This window comes from Mustela nivalis, assembly GCF_964662115.1.
Source record: "Mustela nivalis genome assembly, chromosome: 7".
In the NCBI taxonomy this organism is placed as follows: Eukaryota; Metazoa; Chordata; class Mammalia; order Carnivora; family Mustelidae; genus Mustela; species Mustela nivalis.
The window spans coordinates 25,358,753-25,376,408 of record NC_139026.1 but is presented as its reverse complement, the minus strand read 5'-3'; the positions used below and the strand labels follow the sequence as shown (position 1 = coordinate 25,376,408).

Below are 17,656 nucleotides of genomic sequence, written 5' to 3'. Positions count from 1 at the left end.
ACGGCGCAGTTTCTGTCACCTTAGGCTGATGTTCCTCTGCCTCCCGGTAGTCAGTTGATTTACTGTCAGCTCAGAATCTAAATTGAGTACAAACAGATCTGATTTCTCAACTGATCTCCCATCGACAACTAGCTGTGTGACTGCAGGTGAATCGCCTAACTTCTCTGGGCTTCCTTTTCCTCATCTGTAAAATGAGATCGCGCTAGACAACCTAGAAACCCCCTTTCTCTCCTGATGGTCTCTAATTCCACCTTCTGTGCACTTATCTCCCACTTTCGCCAAAACTATTTGCTTGTTTCCCTGATGTGCATTGTGTATTCCGGTCACCCCACCCCCCACCTTTAAAGGTTCATGCTGTGCCCCCTTCTTGTTTTTTCTTTTGTTTTTTTTCTCTACTGAAACCTACAATGTGTCTGTGCTTTGGCTCAGCTCACGCTCTACCTGCTCTCTGAGGCCTCCGAAGCCCAGGGTGACCATGTTTTCCCCTCCTCTGAAATACTCATTAGCTGTCTCCTTCTTTTGGCTCCTTACAGATGTCTTGCTTTGATGCCCAGCCTTTTCACTCCTGTTGGTCTTGCCTCCCCCACTTCATTTTTTAAGCTTCTCGAGAAGGGGGTCCCGAATCCCCACAGACTAATACAATGCTGCGTGCCTGGTAGGCATTTGATTTAATCTGTTTTCTTTGGAGGAAACCCAGTAACATATGGGAGGGAGTTTGTTTGTATACACATTCTTTTAAAATATACATTGATCATCTTTCCTGTTGCGTGAGCTTGATTTCCTGGGGAAAGGTAAACACCCATCCGTCACTCTACGCAAGTTGCTTGGCGCGGTGCGGTGACACATGTGGCTCCACCAACCCTGGGCAGGCGGATTGGACCCATTTCACCTGGCACAGGACGCGGCCATCCGTCCTTCCTGGGGCCTCCTCACCAATTATCTCTTCAGATGGAGGCTCTTTCTGATGAGTTTTGTGACGAGAACACTGTTTCCCCAAAACGGAGCCAACCAAATGGCTACATGGTAAACAGGAGGTGAGGGAACACTTGGCCCTAAATCGTTCCCCGGGGGACGGCCTGGTTTCGCCTGTCCTGTCGGCTCACCCCCCGGGGCTGGCGTGCAGCTGGCCAGGTCGCCGTGTTGTTGTGGCATTAGAGGGCTGGGCCCGGGCTGCTGCTTCCAGCTGACGAGGAGGAGGCAGCTGACTGAAGCGGGGCTTTCCTCAGTGTCTGTGAGGGGCACGCCTTCAGAAGCCTTCCCTGTGGCCTTGTTTTTAGGATCCCAATAACACGGGCAGGTTGGTTTGGGGGCTTACTTGGTGACTGCTGGCATTTGTGCTTTGTTTCCCTAGTGCCTGTCCCTCTCCGTGTTCTAACGAATTCCATCCTCTCCACAACGCCGTGAGGTAGTTACAGACTAGGCCCGTTTTACCCAGAAGGGAAGGGAGGCCCGGAGAACGTGGATGATTTGCCCGAGGTACACAGGGCACAGGAGAGATCTGCATGTGGGGGGACTCCTGCGTCTGCACTAATGTCCCCCGAGCTACCCTGAGTTTGTGATGTCTGGCTCAACCACTCCTGGAAGGTTCCCTGAGGGGAGACGGGAAGCACATTGATAGGGATCCACAGAGGGACAGTGACAGTGGAACCCATGGTCCTAGGGTGTCCGTCAGGGTTTTTAGAAGCACCAGGAAGAATCCCAGCTCTGGGAGGAGGCAGACCATCTGACTGGAGGAATACCTGTATGGCATGATAACTTCCGGGGAGTTAAACCCTGCTCCCGGCTTCACTCAGGAAGGTCCCTTTCCTCAGGAGGAAATTGTGAGGGAAATAGCTGAACTGACTTGGCCACGCCAGATTCCCTAGACCAGCTCAGTAATTCCCAAGACTTCCCCAGGTCTTAGACGCGGCCCATGAAATTACCCAGAGTCCCAAGACCCGGGATTGTGTCGCTGATTGGGAAGGCATAGATAATCCCCGAATGCCTTTATTCAAAGACTTCAAGCTTCTCCCTTGCCAGACTTGTCACCAGAACTGTTAGAAAAGATGAACATTGATAGACACAAGCTTGGCTTCTGAAGCCACAGAGTGGAGGTACTAATAAGCAACGCAAAACACAACCCAACCCGAGGCAGCCGGTGGGAGGAGGAGAAGAAAGAGGGCTTGGATCACCCACAGCCTGACTCATCAGTTTCCCAGTGATCAAGAGCTGGCAGTATTTTGACAGACGCCAGGCACTGTAGTATATGCCTGGTTGGATGAGGGGCAGGAAACAGCAGTTGGGGGCCAATTGCTGGTTTGGGGTTTGTTTTTTGTTTTTTTGTTTTGTTTTTGTTTTTGTTTTTGTTTTTGTTTTTGTTTTTGTTTTTTACCACTACATGCATACACACACACACACACACACACACACTCTCTCTCTCTCTCTCTCTCTCTCTAACTTAAATCTCCGAAAACCTCATGGGATTTTAGCATTGTTCGGTGCGATTTTAAACCTCAGGTTATTTAAATATTTTTTTTCTTATTACAAAAGTAATATATGTTCCTAGAAAAAGTTACAAAGTAACAGGGGGTGAGGAGAAAACAGGAAAAAAACAAAACAAACAAACAAAAAACCCTAGTTCTGTTGTGTAGGGACAACTGATGGCAGCATTTTAGATTTTTTTTTGTGTGTGTGTAGTTGAGGTCAGACTTTATCTAATTTTGCACCCATTTTTTTCCCTTTAACGAGGGAAAAAATGCCTGTATTAAAGTGTTATGGAAAACTCTTTGTAAACAGTATTTTTTAAATAGTTGGGTCATATTCTGCAATGGGGTAACATGATGCTGGGCTTGGCCAGGGATACTGAGTCATCCTTAAAGACCCTCACTGCCTCCAGGTGATGTGGCCCCACCTCCAGAGGTAAGATTGAGAAGTGGAAGAATGGAAAGCTTTGTGATAGGCTAATGTCTGCACTGCCCTTTTTTCCTGCGTTTATTTCTAAGATTCCTTGTAAGATTCTGGAAAAATGGAAGTTTAGAACTTGAAAGGGTCCTTTCCACAGTGCAGTCCTCCCCCTGGTTTTATTGAAGTGTGATCCTAGTGGCTGCGAGTTGGGTTGTGTCGTCACCCTATCCCCCAGGGTTATTTCCTCATTTTACTTCCTTTCTGAGGAAGATCGCATGCTGTACTTCCTTGGTTGTCAGCATCTCCCCTGCGATCAGCTGAGCGAGGATGGCCACGCTGAAGTCAGTTTTTGGGGATTCACGTCTCACGTGTTGCACACCCGCACCCTGCAGGGCGTACCTGTTTTTATAAACATGCGCCGAATCTTTGTCCGGATTGTGGTACAGCTTATTGTGGGGTTTGGGTTCCTTTGAGCTGACTGTCGCATGTAGAAAATTGTCCTTATTTCAAGGGCAGAATTGACTATTTTGAGCTTCTTCCAGGTGGTAAAATAAGTAATAATGGAATATGCATGAAATTTGAAATTTGTAACTTTATGCATGCCCATTAACCTTTCTTGTAAGCATAAAAGACAAGGCAGCAGGCGAGGCATAATAATAGCCAACATTTCTGAGCTCTAACTTCTGTGCCGGGCATGAGAACAGGGGTCTGCCTGGGTTAACTCATTTCATCCTTGTGCGTCAATCGTGTTACCATCCCCAACTTTATAAATGAGAAAGACCTGAGGCTCGGAGAGGTTACACAACTTGCTCAAGGTGATTGGAACTGAAGCAACTTGTCCCCCAACCGAACTGCCCCACTAATTAAAAATGGAGTCTGTAGAGCTTAGTGGAATTTGTAGAACTGGTTTTGTTTTGTTTTTAACATTTTCTTTCAAATATTGGCGGCTCTGAGTTAACACCAAGTTGCAGGTATTTGATGTTTCATGAGAAGGGCTCTGGCTTCTGTGGTTTTAGTTTGTTCCTATTTGGGGATGGCGCCTGGCACCCTAACCCGGCAGGGTGCAGACATCTGTATTAGAAGGCAGAGGCTCCTCCTCTCAGAGCTGCGAGGGGCTCATGGGAGCCTCTGAATCTCCTATGGGACCCCAGCTTCTCCCCTGTGGGCTCTTTGAGAGCAAAGGAAGAAAATCTGTGTTCAAGTTGATTTGGGGAATGGTTCTTGTGGTAGGCGGCTAGTGTGGGGTTTCTCCAACATCCCTAGGACTGAAGTAGGTTTCAGAGGGACAGAAGCCCTATTATGTGTGTCCCTTCCCATATTGAGAAGACAAGCACTGCTTCAAGTCAGGACTGGCTATCCCTGTGGCCTTCAAAACTCTATTCCCCCAGGCGGATTTCATTTATCCAACCATGGAGCAAAAAGTCGGACCAGTTCCAGAAAGTTCTTCCATATCCTTGCAGGAGGCAAAGTGTGTGACACCTGAAGTCTGCCTTGATCCTGGTCTTAAAGTTGTCAAAGGAAAATAAGACATAACAAAAATAATAAGATACTTTATAAGGACAAGCTCTCTTTCTATTCCCAGAGAATATTCAAATAAAGGAAAGGAGGCCATGCAGAACCCGGGACAGGACCTGGGGCCGGAAGTAGGGGTGGTGGGGTTGGCTGAGCTGAGGTAATAGATCAAGAAGCCAAAACAGCAGGAAGTGTCAAAACTTGGAAATGGCCTCCTTGATTGGCTGCTTGGAGTGTCATATGATTGGAAATGGCCTCCTTGATTGGCTGCTTGGAGTGTCATATGAAGTGAGTTCAGGTTCACCTCCATCTCATTCTTTCTAGTTTGTGAGTTTGCAGGGACTCCCCAGTTTAGAACTATTAGTGCCAGGTAACCCACAAACTGAGAACTTGTGGTTCAAGCTGTAGCCTTCTCTTACTATTACACTGAAATAAGTAGACTGGAAATAAAAGAGGAATTTGCCTTAATCTTTATATTTCACCTTTATTACTCCTAACTACTGAAGCCCTTTAAACACTGTTGGATAATTACCTTGCTTTCTCGTGTGTGTGTATGTGTGGTTTATGTCCCCATTTGCAGCATTTCTTAGAAACTATTTATTTTTTAAAAAAATGAGAAGATTGGCTTGGTTGCCCTTTAACTGGAAAGAAATTTGAAGTACATATTTTAGCTTTTTGGACACCCATGGCTTTTCCATGTCATGGTAATGGTAAAGAAAAAAGAAATAGTCTTTTGTTTAATTTTTTTCTCTCCTCCCCACCCCCCATTTTCCTCAGCAAGCTGTCCTTTCCGTGGGTGGTGTTGAACTTGTAACATATCTGTCTGATGTAAAAGTCTCACGCACCACACATTTCAGGACTGGAGTTGGGAGGTTGTTTTGTATGCAACAAAAATCCCAAGGCTAGTTAATAGCTTACCAAGAAGCTTCAGGAAGATGTCGACAGAAACAATATGTTGACACAAACTGAAATTCTCCACTGGGGAAAATTTGTTTTCGACACAGGCTTCAGCTGGAAAAAAAAAAAAAAAATCTGAAGAGCCTTATAAAAATCTTGAATGCTAATAGAATTTTTTTCATTTAATAAATATTTATTGGGCACCTTTTATGTGCCAGACACTATTCTGGGTGCCAATACAAAAATGAATAAAAGAGGCAACCCCCTGCTCTTGTGATGGGAAGAAAAAGACAGAAGATACGTAACTGAATTTACCAGCAATAAAGCCATTTCAGACAGTAGTATGTGCTCTGAAAGAAACAGACTGATGGGTAGACCATGACAGTGGGGTGAGGTAGAAAGGCAACTAGGGAAGGCTTCTCAGAGGAGGCAACATCTGAGACTCAAAAGATGAAGGGGTAAATTGAGCATATGCATGGCAAAGACTCGGGTTGACTCCAGATTCGAGCTATATTAAGGAGAATTCTGGAAGCAAGAGATGAAAATCCACATCATGCCCAAGGAACGCGTATGAATTAGACGAGTGGCTTTTATACAAAACTCAACCCATTTTGGGTTTCTGTGACTCACTGTTACTTCCTGCCTCACTTCACCGATCGAGCTCTTTCCCCAAAGCTGCCCAGTTAAACTGAGCTGAGGAGGGAACATTTCCTGGGCTCCAGTCTGGCTGGCTTTCTTCTCTGTGTTGATGTTGACACGAATTTTGCAGTTAGGAGATCCAAGTGTTGCTTTGATGCCCTGGGAATGGGCTGTAGGGTTGGTGGGGGGGAGGTGATATTAATAGAAATCTAGCAGGAAAGAAAGCCATGTCTCTCCTGTCCTAGAGTCACCTGAGAGAGGTGAGAACCACAGTACCCAGACCCCTCCACGTCACATGTTGGGGTCTCTTTGTGATGAAAATGAGAAGTTCCTATTGTCCTGTCCTCAGGGTTATGGAGATGCTTTTATGTGGAATCTAGCAAAAAAAAAAAAAAAAAAAAAAAAAAAAAAAAACCCAAACCAAAAAACAAACAAATAAAATGAAACAATTGGGTCCACTCATCCTCACTTTTCACATTTAAATCGTATGTATTTGCTTTCTAAGATAATACATTGACATCGTTCCAAATTCAAAAGAACCAAGAGAATATACAGTGAAAACCACACATTCCTGACCTAGGGGGCAAAGAGGGGAGTGGGTTTCTTGGGTATCTTCCCAGAGATATTTTATATATGTTTGCAAGCAAAAGGGGGAAAGATCGTCTTTCTCTCATTTTGTCAAATATACAATATATTAATCATGCTATATATTATATAAACATGTTTATGCAATATATAGATATACATAATATAATGTGTTAAACGTATATAGAAAGAGCTTCCTAATGACTTTTATGGCTAAATAGTACTATACTGTTTATACTGTGTTTAATCAGTTCTCTATGGTTGGACGTTTAGGCTGTTTCAATCTTTTGTTTATAATGTGTGATGCACTAAACCTCCATGTACATATGTCATTCAATATAGATGTGAGGGGCTGTGGGGTCTAAGGGTATGTGCTTTATAATTTTGATAGATAATGCCAAGCTACCTTCTAGGGAAGTCTCACTCCCACCATCAGTGAAACATAACCAATTTCAGCCCAGCATCCGTAGTTACTAGGACAAGCTCTCCGTGTTAGCCACTCTAGGTAGCTCATTTAGGAATCTGGCTGGCAAAGCCTGGTACCCAGTACCACAGAAAGGCTTTCCTGCTGCAATTTGGAGTTCCAGAGAAAATCCTGGTGCCTCATCATGTATGGGTGAATCAAAGTTGCCCCAAGCTGGATCTTTCCAGCCATTACCCATCTGCGTCAATCATGCTCCAAGAATTAAGTCCTGATAAAAACTGCAATGTAGCTTCTGACTCACTTAAAATGGATGAGCGGTGGTGTTTTGTAACTTATGTTTTTCTTCTGAAGCAAATCCCAGACAGTGGCATTTCACCCCTCCGTGCTGCGTTACACATCTCTAAAAAATGCTGTTTCTCAAGTAACTGTACCCATGATGCTGTTACCACAACAAAATTATCCAGTCATCCTTTCGAATTATCTACTATTGCCTTTGCAGAGCTACATTTTCCTCATTGGCTCAAGAATGTCTTTGAAAATTATTTTTGTTCAAACTGGTATCCAGACAAGGTCCTCCAATCACCTGTGGGCTACCTTGTCTCTCTCAGTCTGGAGTGACCACCTTCCAGCCTTTATCTGCTGCCACTGACTGAGGAAGTGAAGCCTGTTGTCTTGTCAGATGCCTCACGTTGTGGATTTGGCTGTTTGTTTCCTCATGGGGTCGTTCAGCTCCTGCCTCCCCTTTCTGCTTCCTGATGCTAAATGAAAGTTCGCACTAAAGGCTTGATTAGATTCGAGGTCCATTTGGTTGGCGCGAATGCCTCAAAGGTGGTTGTGCCCAATGGTGCCTTTGACGTGATGGATTCCTCCTGGACAGCAGCCTGTCTTCTCTCGAGCTGCGCTTGAGAATATTTTTATCAATGTTTTTTAACTGGCTTCCTGTTTCTTCTCTTCTCTATGACCACTTTCTAGAACCTGATCAATTGTTTGTCTCTGAGCTGATTAATAAGGACTATGAATTAGAGATGGGGAGACACGAACCTGGCAGGCTCATACTTGGGCTGTACCTGTCTGATATTTCCCTGCCTTCACGGTTCTCGGTAGGCTGGTGTTGTCCAACAGAACTTTCCACGATGATGGAAATGCTCTGTGTCTGCACTTCCAGGTAGGCACTAGCCAGAGGCGGCTAGCGAGCACTTGAAATGGGCAGTGGCTCCCTCGCTCTCACTTGGAGTGAGAGTAAGGTCTTTATATGGGCCTACGAGAACCTACATTACACACCCCTTCCTCACTGCCCACTGCACTCTGCCTCGCTGGTGCTGCTCGTGCCCCACTGCCCCCCCCACCCCCAGACTGTAGGGCATCGGGACCAAGGGGCCAAACATGTGTCATCCAGACACCCAAGTGACCCACTCCGGCATCTCCTACATGTAGCTACCTAACTACCACCTCTCAGTGAGACCTACCCTGAGCACACATCCTTATCTCTTTACCCCATTTTATTTTGACCGACATCGCCTTCTAATAGGGTTTATAATTTACTCATTGTCGGCCACCACTCCCCTATGCACACACACACGTTCCATGAGGGTAGTTTCTACTCCCCTTCCCTCCACTCATTTGTTCAGGGCCATTTTCCAAACACCTAGAACATGCCAGATATATAGGGGCTATTCAGTAAATATTTATTGATTGAGATGAGTGAAACTTGGGTATGTCCATTTTCAAAGCTATACTTGGCTCTATTTTATATATAAGTACATACCCACCTGCTTGGGCCTGTTCAGTTGTCCTGCTTACATTAAGATGTTTAAGTATGTCAAATTGTATAGGAGAATCAGAGTCAACTGTGCAAGTCATCAAACTGACTTCCTTTGGTCTTAGGATCACTTGGCGTAGTATTAAGGAAGCTGTCACTTGTAGCTTCTTGTAAAGCCGGGCGTATTAAGGAATTATGGGTGTCAAGCTTCCACCTATGAGGTTACTGCCACAGGACCGAAGGCTGGCTGTGCATGTGTGTGCATGCGCACGTGTGTGTGCGTGACTGTACTTGTTCTTACCGGCTTTACGGAAGACTGAGACAGCAGATGCTTGAGGAATACGGTACCGCAGCCCATATATGTAGTGAGTGAAGAAGCACGTGGTCTTAGAACTAAGCTACGAGTCTTGCCTCCCCCCACCCCCGCTATTTGACGTATTTAATAGAAATCATATTTCTCTTTTTGAAAAAAAAAAAAAATAGGTTGTTCTGGGTGAGAATTTGACTTCAAATTGTCCAGAGGTTATCTATGAAATTAAAGAAGAGACACCCGTTTTCTACAAACTGGTTCCTCATCCTAAGAAGAATATCTACATCTATCTAACGGCCGGGAAAGAGGTAGGTAAAAATACCAGCTATTGCTTCTGACTTCCGAATAGAAAGTGTTTAATTAACGTCATTATCTAGTAGCGAAGCTTTTACTTTGAACTATCGGGTTTAAACACTGCTGCAGGCTTCAAGAAGACCCGCAGTGGTTCACGGACGTGGAATTAAAAACCTTGCTGTCAGTAAGTAAGCAAGAAATATTACCTATTTAGACAATTTTATTATTGGCTATATTTCCAACGCTACGTTTTTCAGGGGAGGGGTGTGCTTGCAAATGGGTGCATAATCAGCTAGGTAACTGAATTTACACATTTATTGTGCGGGCACTGAAGGGTTAGATGCATTTATGAATATACCCAATGGGATTGGCTTTGGAATTTGGGGTTAATATCAGGCCATGGTCTCATACACATTCATGAACCAGGAAATATATGGCACTCCCCCTCCCTCCCTTAATTTATTTGTCTGTTCTAGTTTTTCTTCTTGCTTCTGCTTACTGAAATAAAGAGAATATCTTTCCCCATTTTCTTCCTTTTTACAAGGTGCTTTCACCAAGGGAAGGGAAAAAAAACTAATTTTCATTCAGCCCCTACTGACCACGTGCTAGTTACTATTCTAAATAGGGTCTCTCTACGTGCATACAGTTGTGTCTATCCACACACACCTATAAAAACAATGTTGTTGAAATATGTTAATAATTTAATGAGATAAAATTACCCTTGTGTTATACAGGAAGAGCCTAAGACTTGGAGAGGTTAAATAATTCACTCAAGGGTGTGTGTGTGTATGTTAGATAAATATATATGCCTATATATAGATAAACAAGGTCAAATCCTAAACCTGTGAAAACTAGCAGCCTATTCTGGCATAGTAATTTGGCTCCGTGGCCACTGGAACATACAAAGTGCAAAGAAGATCAATGAGACTTACAGAATTCTACAATGGGATAACAGCTGCCCTTGGCCCACCCCCACTTTCCATTCTCTGTCTCTCAGTCTAAGGGGAATGGTAATGATATCAAGCCACATGGTTGTTATAGTCACGAGGTAGGTACACGAGCACTCTGTAGTCTCCAGAATTCCTAGAAAGGCCATATTGCCCTTTGCACGTTGTGAAGTCAGTTACGCAGAATGAGCACATGGTGATGGATGGTGGACCTGGTCTGCGCTGGTAAACCAGTTGTCCACCCAATAGAATCTTCTCGAGCGGCTTGTTTCACCACTCAGCACTTTCCATTCTATTTCTTCCCTGGGCTTCCTTCATTTGAAAGACTTTGGTCTATTCCACAGACTGCCTGTATTAAGTAACTATTCCCATTCCCAGGTTTTATTTATCAAGGGCATCTGGAAACTGCCAGCCGGGGAACAGACTGTGCTACCACACGGAGCCAATAAAATTCCAGCCCAAAGCATAGACGCTTGAAGTCTTGCTTGACCCATGCATGTTTTTTCCATTCAGCTCTTTGAAACATTGCAAATAGCTCACAAGTTCTCATGACTGCTTTCCTTGGGACTCACGACCGTAAGCTGGGAACCACTGGGAGAGCCACAGATAGCTGACAGGTCCTCATTTTCTGGAAGCTGAAAACTGCTTAGCCTCTGGTCATTCAAAGTCTGAAGTCCAAGGGAGAGTTTTTGACTGGGCATTAAAGCTGGTTATTCGTACATTTTTCACTTAGGTTTACTGCTGTGGATCCTATTAGATTCTGGTTAAGCCAGTATAATCCCTAGAGAGCCAAAACCTAGGGAAGGTTCTATCCTAGACTTTTGGGGGAGATAGTAACAGCCAAACTAATATGCCCTGGTACATCTATCAAATATGTGGCCATTAAAAATAACCATATGAAGATTTATGCATTGCTGTGTTAGTCACTATAATGTGTTATTAAGCTAGAGAAGCAGGTCCAATGTAAGTACTTAGTGTTCTCTCTTTTGCACGGAGTTATGTTGTTTGTATGTTTAAGTACACTGTGTAAAGGTTCTCACAGAAGGTTCTAGAGATTATTCCACTAAGTGTTCTGGGCAAAAGTGGCCCTAGGAGGAGATGGTATTGACTGTACCCCTCCTGGAGTATCACGATGCCCAGCATATTCAAAGGCTCTCAGAAGCCTTGCTCTAAGGAAACTGATTTGCCTTTTCAGTGGAAGATTTCACATGTTTGTTGGGCTGTGGAACCCTTTCCCCACACAGTAGTGATAACCAACATTTATTGAGCACTTAGTGTATGCCAGACACATATGGTAACCCCATGGAGTCAGCGGCACCATCACCATTTCACTGATGAGGAAACAAGGTTAGAGAGATTATGTATTTATGAAAACCCCTCCAGAATTAAGATGTTGTGTGAGCTACGAGGAAATAGCCACATTCTGGTTAATTCTGGCTCAGGCTGGTGGTCTGCCCCCGCATCTTTCAGCAGCATCGAGGACTATGAGAAATGGACAGGTTTATCCCCCATGAAGTCAACTTAGAATTGAAGAATACTCCTCAGGATAGCCTATTTTCCTCACCAACCCTTTCTAGAACTCTGTTTCTCTAACCTTTTAAAGAAGTTACTTCTACCTTCTAGCATGAATAACTTCCCAGCTTAATGTGTTCCCCAGGTTTCCTTACTGCCTGCTGTGGGATTTTGCCTGCAGAAAACATGCCATGCAACACTGAGGACCTGTCTGCCTCCTGCCACCCCGTCTCCAGGCTCCTACTGACTGTCTCAGATGCCTGGGTCTGCCCAGCATGGGCACCTGCTCTGTGGGTTGCTTTTTCCCTGACAACTGGAAGAGGTGGCTTGAGGGGCAGGCAGTGATTTGAATATTCCCTGATTGTTTCATTCTCAGCTCCAGTGGAGGGAATGTGAGTGAGTGAACTAGGAGCTGAAGCAATGGAGTTACCCTGGCAGGGATGTGGGTTTGTCCTCATGTCCATGTCCAGTGCCAGCCTCACGCTGACGCTCCTGGGTCAGAGCCTTTGCCATCCCCAGACGCTCCTTTCCAAAGCACCACTGACCCCACACTGATGGTTTTTTTTTTTTTGGAAGACCAGGTGACCCGATTCCACAAGCCCCTTGGAAATCAACACCAACCAATCAGAAACCTGACTGTGTCTCAGACTCACCTGAGTGAGCCCCTAAAAATTTCAGATTCCCAGGCTGGGTCCCAGACCTATGGGCAGGAGTCTGGGCACTGGGGTTAGCAGGGTATCTGGGGATCCACACTTGCAAGGCTTCCCCGGGGGCTTCTGAGGACCACTGCCCCACATCATCGCAGAGATATCTGGAGTTCAAGTCAATCAGTGTGCTCTTCCTGGCCCCTCAACAGATAAGGGGTTGTTGTTTTTCCAGCAATGCCTGTAATTCCGTCTGAACCGCGGGTGTCTTTATTTTTAGGTGAGGAGAATTCGTGTTGCCAACTGCAGTAGACATCCATCCTGCACAGAGTGTTTAACGGCTGCAGACCCTCACTGCGGTTGGTGCCATTCGCTACAAAGGTATTCCCTGATTCTTTCTCACTAACTCACATGTTCGGGGAGGCGGGGGGAGTGTCAGGTGGCAGAACACTTGTTGCCCTACTTTGAGGATCCGTTCCGATGACCTGGGGGAACGGAGCCCTTCGCTGCCCACTGGAGTATCACGGTGGAATCCTAATTGTCAGCGATGTTCCCAGCTGTGCCAGGGCCACCAGACGGTTGGACTGGGACCGTTCAAGGCTGCCCGTGCCCAGGCGTGGGAGCGGGGGAGGCTGGGGTTGTCAGTGCTGCTTGTACTTTCTACAGAGTTCCCCAGGACTCCAGAGAGAGAGAGAGAGAGAGAGAGAGAGAGAGAGAGGGGCAAAAGGTTTCCCCCCCAGAGGAGATGAAAGAATAGGGAGGTTTGAAAATTTTCAGCTGAATCCCCATACTGTCACCATCCGGCTGGCTGGGTGGAAGCCTGGGGATTGATGGCGCTGTCCCCTGCCGTGCGGTACGGCTGGGGGTCTGGTGTACGGTCTCGGTCCCCGGGCAGAATGGGCCCGGCCTGGGCTTGAATTACGATGTTCGCGACCCATCCGGGGCTCTGGGGCGACTTGTAGAGGCTTCCTCCTCGCCATGGCAGCTCCTAGCTTGGCTGGGACCGGGCTGGTTGGATTGGCTGTTGCCATGGCAACCCAGTACTCGGGCTCCCGCTACAGAAGCGAGGAGGAGAGCGCCTGAGCGGTAGCTCTGGCAGGGAGAGGGGGGAAAAAAAATAAAAAGAAAAGAAAAAAAAAAAAAACCATAACAGTGTCTGTCAGTTCGGTGCTTTCAGTTTTTAAAGGTGAAAAAGGATAAGGAGGAGTGGAACAGGTGCAGAGAAGCTGAAGGCTGAACAAGAGGGCAGTTGGGGGAAAGAAAAGAAGACTGGGGAGAGAATGGGGGAGCCCCTGCAGAAGGAAGCCCAGGGCAGTGACGGGAGATGGGGAGAAAATGGCCCAACCAAGAGGTTCAGGAAACAGGCGAAAAACGTGGGGCTGGGATTCATTAGGAGTTCGCCGAGGAAGTTGAAAGCTACGAGGCACCCAGACGCATACTTGCCCTTGCCTTTCGCTGCGCTTCCTCACGGGGCTGTTTCCATCAGAATCATTGGCAGACAAAAGGAGCAGGGCCGGGAAAATGCCCATGAATAACTGTAATTGGGTAGGAACGTTTTCTTCGCGTGGCTCGCCCAAGTCTAGGGTTTAAGGAAATTAACCACTCATCACAGCATGTCATCGCCACACACCCACTACAACGCACAACTGCCCTCTCCTTTCCCACCCGTTCCATTTAGGTCGGTTCCCTGTCTATGTTTGCAGAGCTCCCTGCAGGGGTTCATTCGGTGGCAGCGCCGAGAATTCATTAGCCACACAGAGCTAGTGGCTACTATATTGGCAACCACAGGTCTGGAGTTCATGGACGAAGTGTACGGGCTGGTGAGATGACTTTGGGGTTTAGATGCATCTAGATGGGACGTGGAGAAGCCTGAAGACCAGTCACGGGAGGCCATGTCGACTGAGGGGAGGAGTAGTTGGGGAACTGAGCAAGGAGGTGGCACCGCGATTGGGGGCAGAGAGAGGAAGAGGGAACAGCCAGAAAGGGAAGAGGAAAGGCTGAAGGAGGTGGTCTCCAGGTTGCCAAGGCCAGAAAGAAGGGAGCGGTCCATGTGCCAGATGGTGCTGAGAGGCTGGGCAAGAGAAGAGAACTGATCCATTGGACCTAGCAGGTGATGACTGGTGACCGTGACCGGGGCCGTTGTGGCAAGTGGTGCTAATGCTGCAAGAGAAACATGAAAGAGAGAGCAGAGATGACTCTTCAGAGGAGCTTTGCTGAGGAAAACAGCAGAAAAATGGAGCAGACATTGGAGGAGAAAGTAAAATCCAGAGGGTCTTATTGTTTATAAGGTGTGTGAAAGCACACTATGCTTTGGGGCTATTGGGGAAGTTCCAGTGGAGAAGGAGAAACTGATGGTGCAAGAAAGGGAAAGGGCCCTTGCGCAGTTGTGTCTCAGAAGATGAAAGGAAAGGCGATCTCACGCACACACGCACGCGAGGGGAGGCAAGGCTCTGGAAGGAGGTATGCGAGTCAGCCTTGGTCACGGGAGGAAAGGTGCAGAACATGGGTCCTGGGGCAGGTAGGTGGGGGAAGGGTAAGTGGCATCAGTTTATATTGCTTCCATTATGTTCAGTGACTTCGGAGCCGTCAGAGTGAGGTGGGGGAGGAAGTACTGGAGGTTTGAAGAGAGAAGGGAGAGAAGGTGGGAAAGAGAGTTGGACAGGTAATGGAGATGGGCAATATAGTGTGATCCCTGGGCAGCAGCAGGGCCCTGTGGAGGCCAGTGGTCTTGCTTTTGGAATGAGAACACTCAGTGTGGTTTTGCTTTCGAAGGCTGTGTTCAGCTCTGCTGGTGTGGTCACAGAGTTGGGGAGAACTAGGTTGAGCAAGGTAGGGCTTTGCAGGAAATACACAGTGGGCAGGGGAGGGACCTGGGGACTGAAGGTGTATCCAAGGGAAGCATGATGGTATTGTCATGGATATTGGTACTTAAACTAGTACCAGGGGACCCTGGGCTCTCTGCTGGAAGCAACTCTAAGGAGGGCAGTGAGAGATGGGAACAGGGCATGGGATCTGTCCTTGGGAGGTTGTGGTTGGATTTAAGACTTGTTGGACCTGGGGAACTGGAACGAGGTAGTAGCTGGACTGTAGTAGGGAGGTCATGTGTACGGTGACACTATTGGTAATGGCAAAGTCTAGGTTATGAAGTAAGATGGAAGACAAGATCGTTGGCAGGGAGGGGGTCAAGGAACTGAGGTAGCAGTGTTGGATGAACCATCTGTTTGGAAATTATAGTCGCCAAGACCAACTGTGGAAACAATGTTGGAGTGAGGAGCAAAATAGTCCAGAAAAGGAAGGAATTGGCAGGGCTGGGGGTGCACTGTAGATGGTTGCAACAAGGAGAACTTTGGGGTGGTGTGGGCTGGTGGCATGACTGCCTGAGCTTCCAAGCTGGGGCACTTTGGCTTGGGGGACAGGCTTGGAAAGGGGGAGGAAAGAAGCATCCAGAAAAGGCAGCGAGACACAAGCAGGACACTTACACATGAGTGAGAGGAAGCAGCCAGCCCCTGAGCTGGCTTTGAAGAAACTCTCCCCTGGGCAGAGGCTGGTTTCGTGAGCACAAGAAGGTAAGAGGAATGATCCAAGAAGAGGCTGAAGACACATCATTTATTGATAATGGGCTAGAAGTTCTAGCCTTCTATAAATGACTCAGGCTTCCCCTGGTTCTCCTCTTGCTCCCTCACCCCTGTCCCAGTACTCTCCAAGAGGAAGGATAATTTAAAATCTAAACCAGATCATGTCACTCCCCAGTTCAAAACCTGCATTGGCTTTCTCTCCTAGAATCCAGTTTGACTGTCTGACTACAGGATGAGTACGTTATCTGACTCTTCCGTGCCTCTCATGCCTGTCTCTCCTCTGTTCACTCCATCCCACCAGCTTTCCTTCTGACTTGGGAATATGCCAGGCTTGTTCCCTCTTCTGGTACTTTGTACTTGTTGTTTCCTCAGTCTAGAATATTCCTCCCCAGATCCTTCCACAGCTGATCACCCAGTCTGAAATGGCCTCACCTCATTCATAATCACCTCACTGTTTTATTTTCATCATGGCCCCATCATAAGAAGTGATCTTCTTTCTCTGCCTCTCTTATTAAAATGAAAGTTCCATGAACATAGGGTCCTTGTTTGTCTTGTTCACGACTATATTCCCAGAGTCTACAACAGTGTCTGACACAGAGTAGGTGCTCAAAAAATATACATTAAGTGAATGGAGTAGATTGAGTGATTGAGAAACTCTACCAGTGGCGGGTTGAGCTGTGTGTGTTAAGTCATATAGAATTTTCTAGACTGATGGCCCTTCCCAGCCACATCGGATCACTTAAGTTTCAAAGTGGCTTGATTCTGGCCTAAGACGAAATAAAACTAAGCCTCAGATCTGTGACTCATATTGAGTTCCCAGTACCATTCAAAATTAGGAATTCTAAAGGGGGATCTTTTCTTATAACCGTAGAGCATCCCACTGTGTTTATTTTAAATGTCACAGATTTATTTAGAAAAATAATTTATTTTCCCTTTGGAGAAGGTTGAACTTTTTTGCATATGTGTCTAGAAAATGGATTTGTTGGGCACGGGGGGTGGGCAAGAAAACGATCTTAACTTCCTTTTGATCGCGTGTTAAGAATAGGCATCTAGTATAAGCAGATAAAAAGCAATTAGATAAACAATGAGCTCTAAAAAGTCTAGTATTTTATTGTTGGAACCTCAAATCCAACCTGTGCTGAATTTGCCTGTGTGGGTGGAAAGTGAATTTTTGCAGGCTGAATATCTTGGGTTTGGAAGCAGTTTCTCAGTTTCTCCCATATTGCAAAGCATAGCACATGTGTTCAGTTGTGGATTTCCACAAAACTGGCAATCCTGAACCAATGAACGGGTGAGGTTCCAAAAGTTCATTTGCAAGTTTGTTTGGCACTCAGAACGCATTTTCCCATAGAAACAATGTCATAAATTAAGGACTCAGTCCCAAGCCAGCCCACGAAGTGCAATTTATTTAGTTTCAACAAATATTTATCAAGTATCTACCCAGAACGCAGTGTGGGAAATGAGACAACTAGGTGTTACTGAGAGAAATCAGATGCCATTCTTGGCCCTAAGAATTCTCACGCCAGCTAGGGAGACAGACATGTCAATAACCCATATGCATTCATTCAGTCATACATCCAATTAATAAATATTTACTGAGCACCTGTGATGTGATGAGGCCTCTGCTGGGGGCTCGGGTTATAGTTCTTTTTTGCCTATGTAGAGCCTTCGGTCT

The 17,656-nt window shown here is 46.2% G+C and overlaps 1 protein-coding gene across 1 annotated transcript in view; it reads left to right on the top strand.

Moving 5' to 3' along the window:
- The window catches only part of PLXNC1 (plexin C1), a 143,897-nt gene that overhangs the window by 20,439 nt on the left and 105,802 nt on the right, over positions 1 to 17,656 (top strand). The window contains exons 4-5 of the mRNA XM_082739261.1: positions 9,183 to 9,317; positions 12,687 to 12,787. Coding sequence (XP_082595387.1) covers positions 9,183 to 9,317; positions 12,687 to 12,787 — 236 coding nt within the window. The remainder of the gene's footprint in view (positions 1 to 9,182; positions 9,318 to 12,686; positions 12,788 to 17,656) is intronic.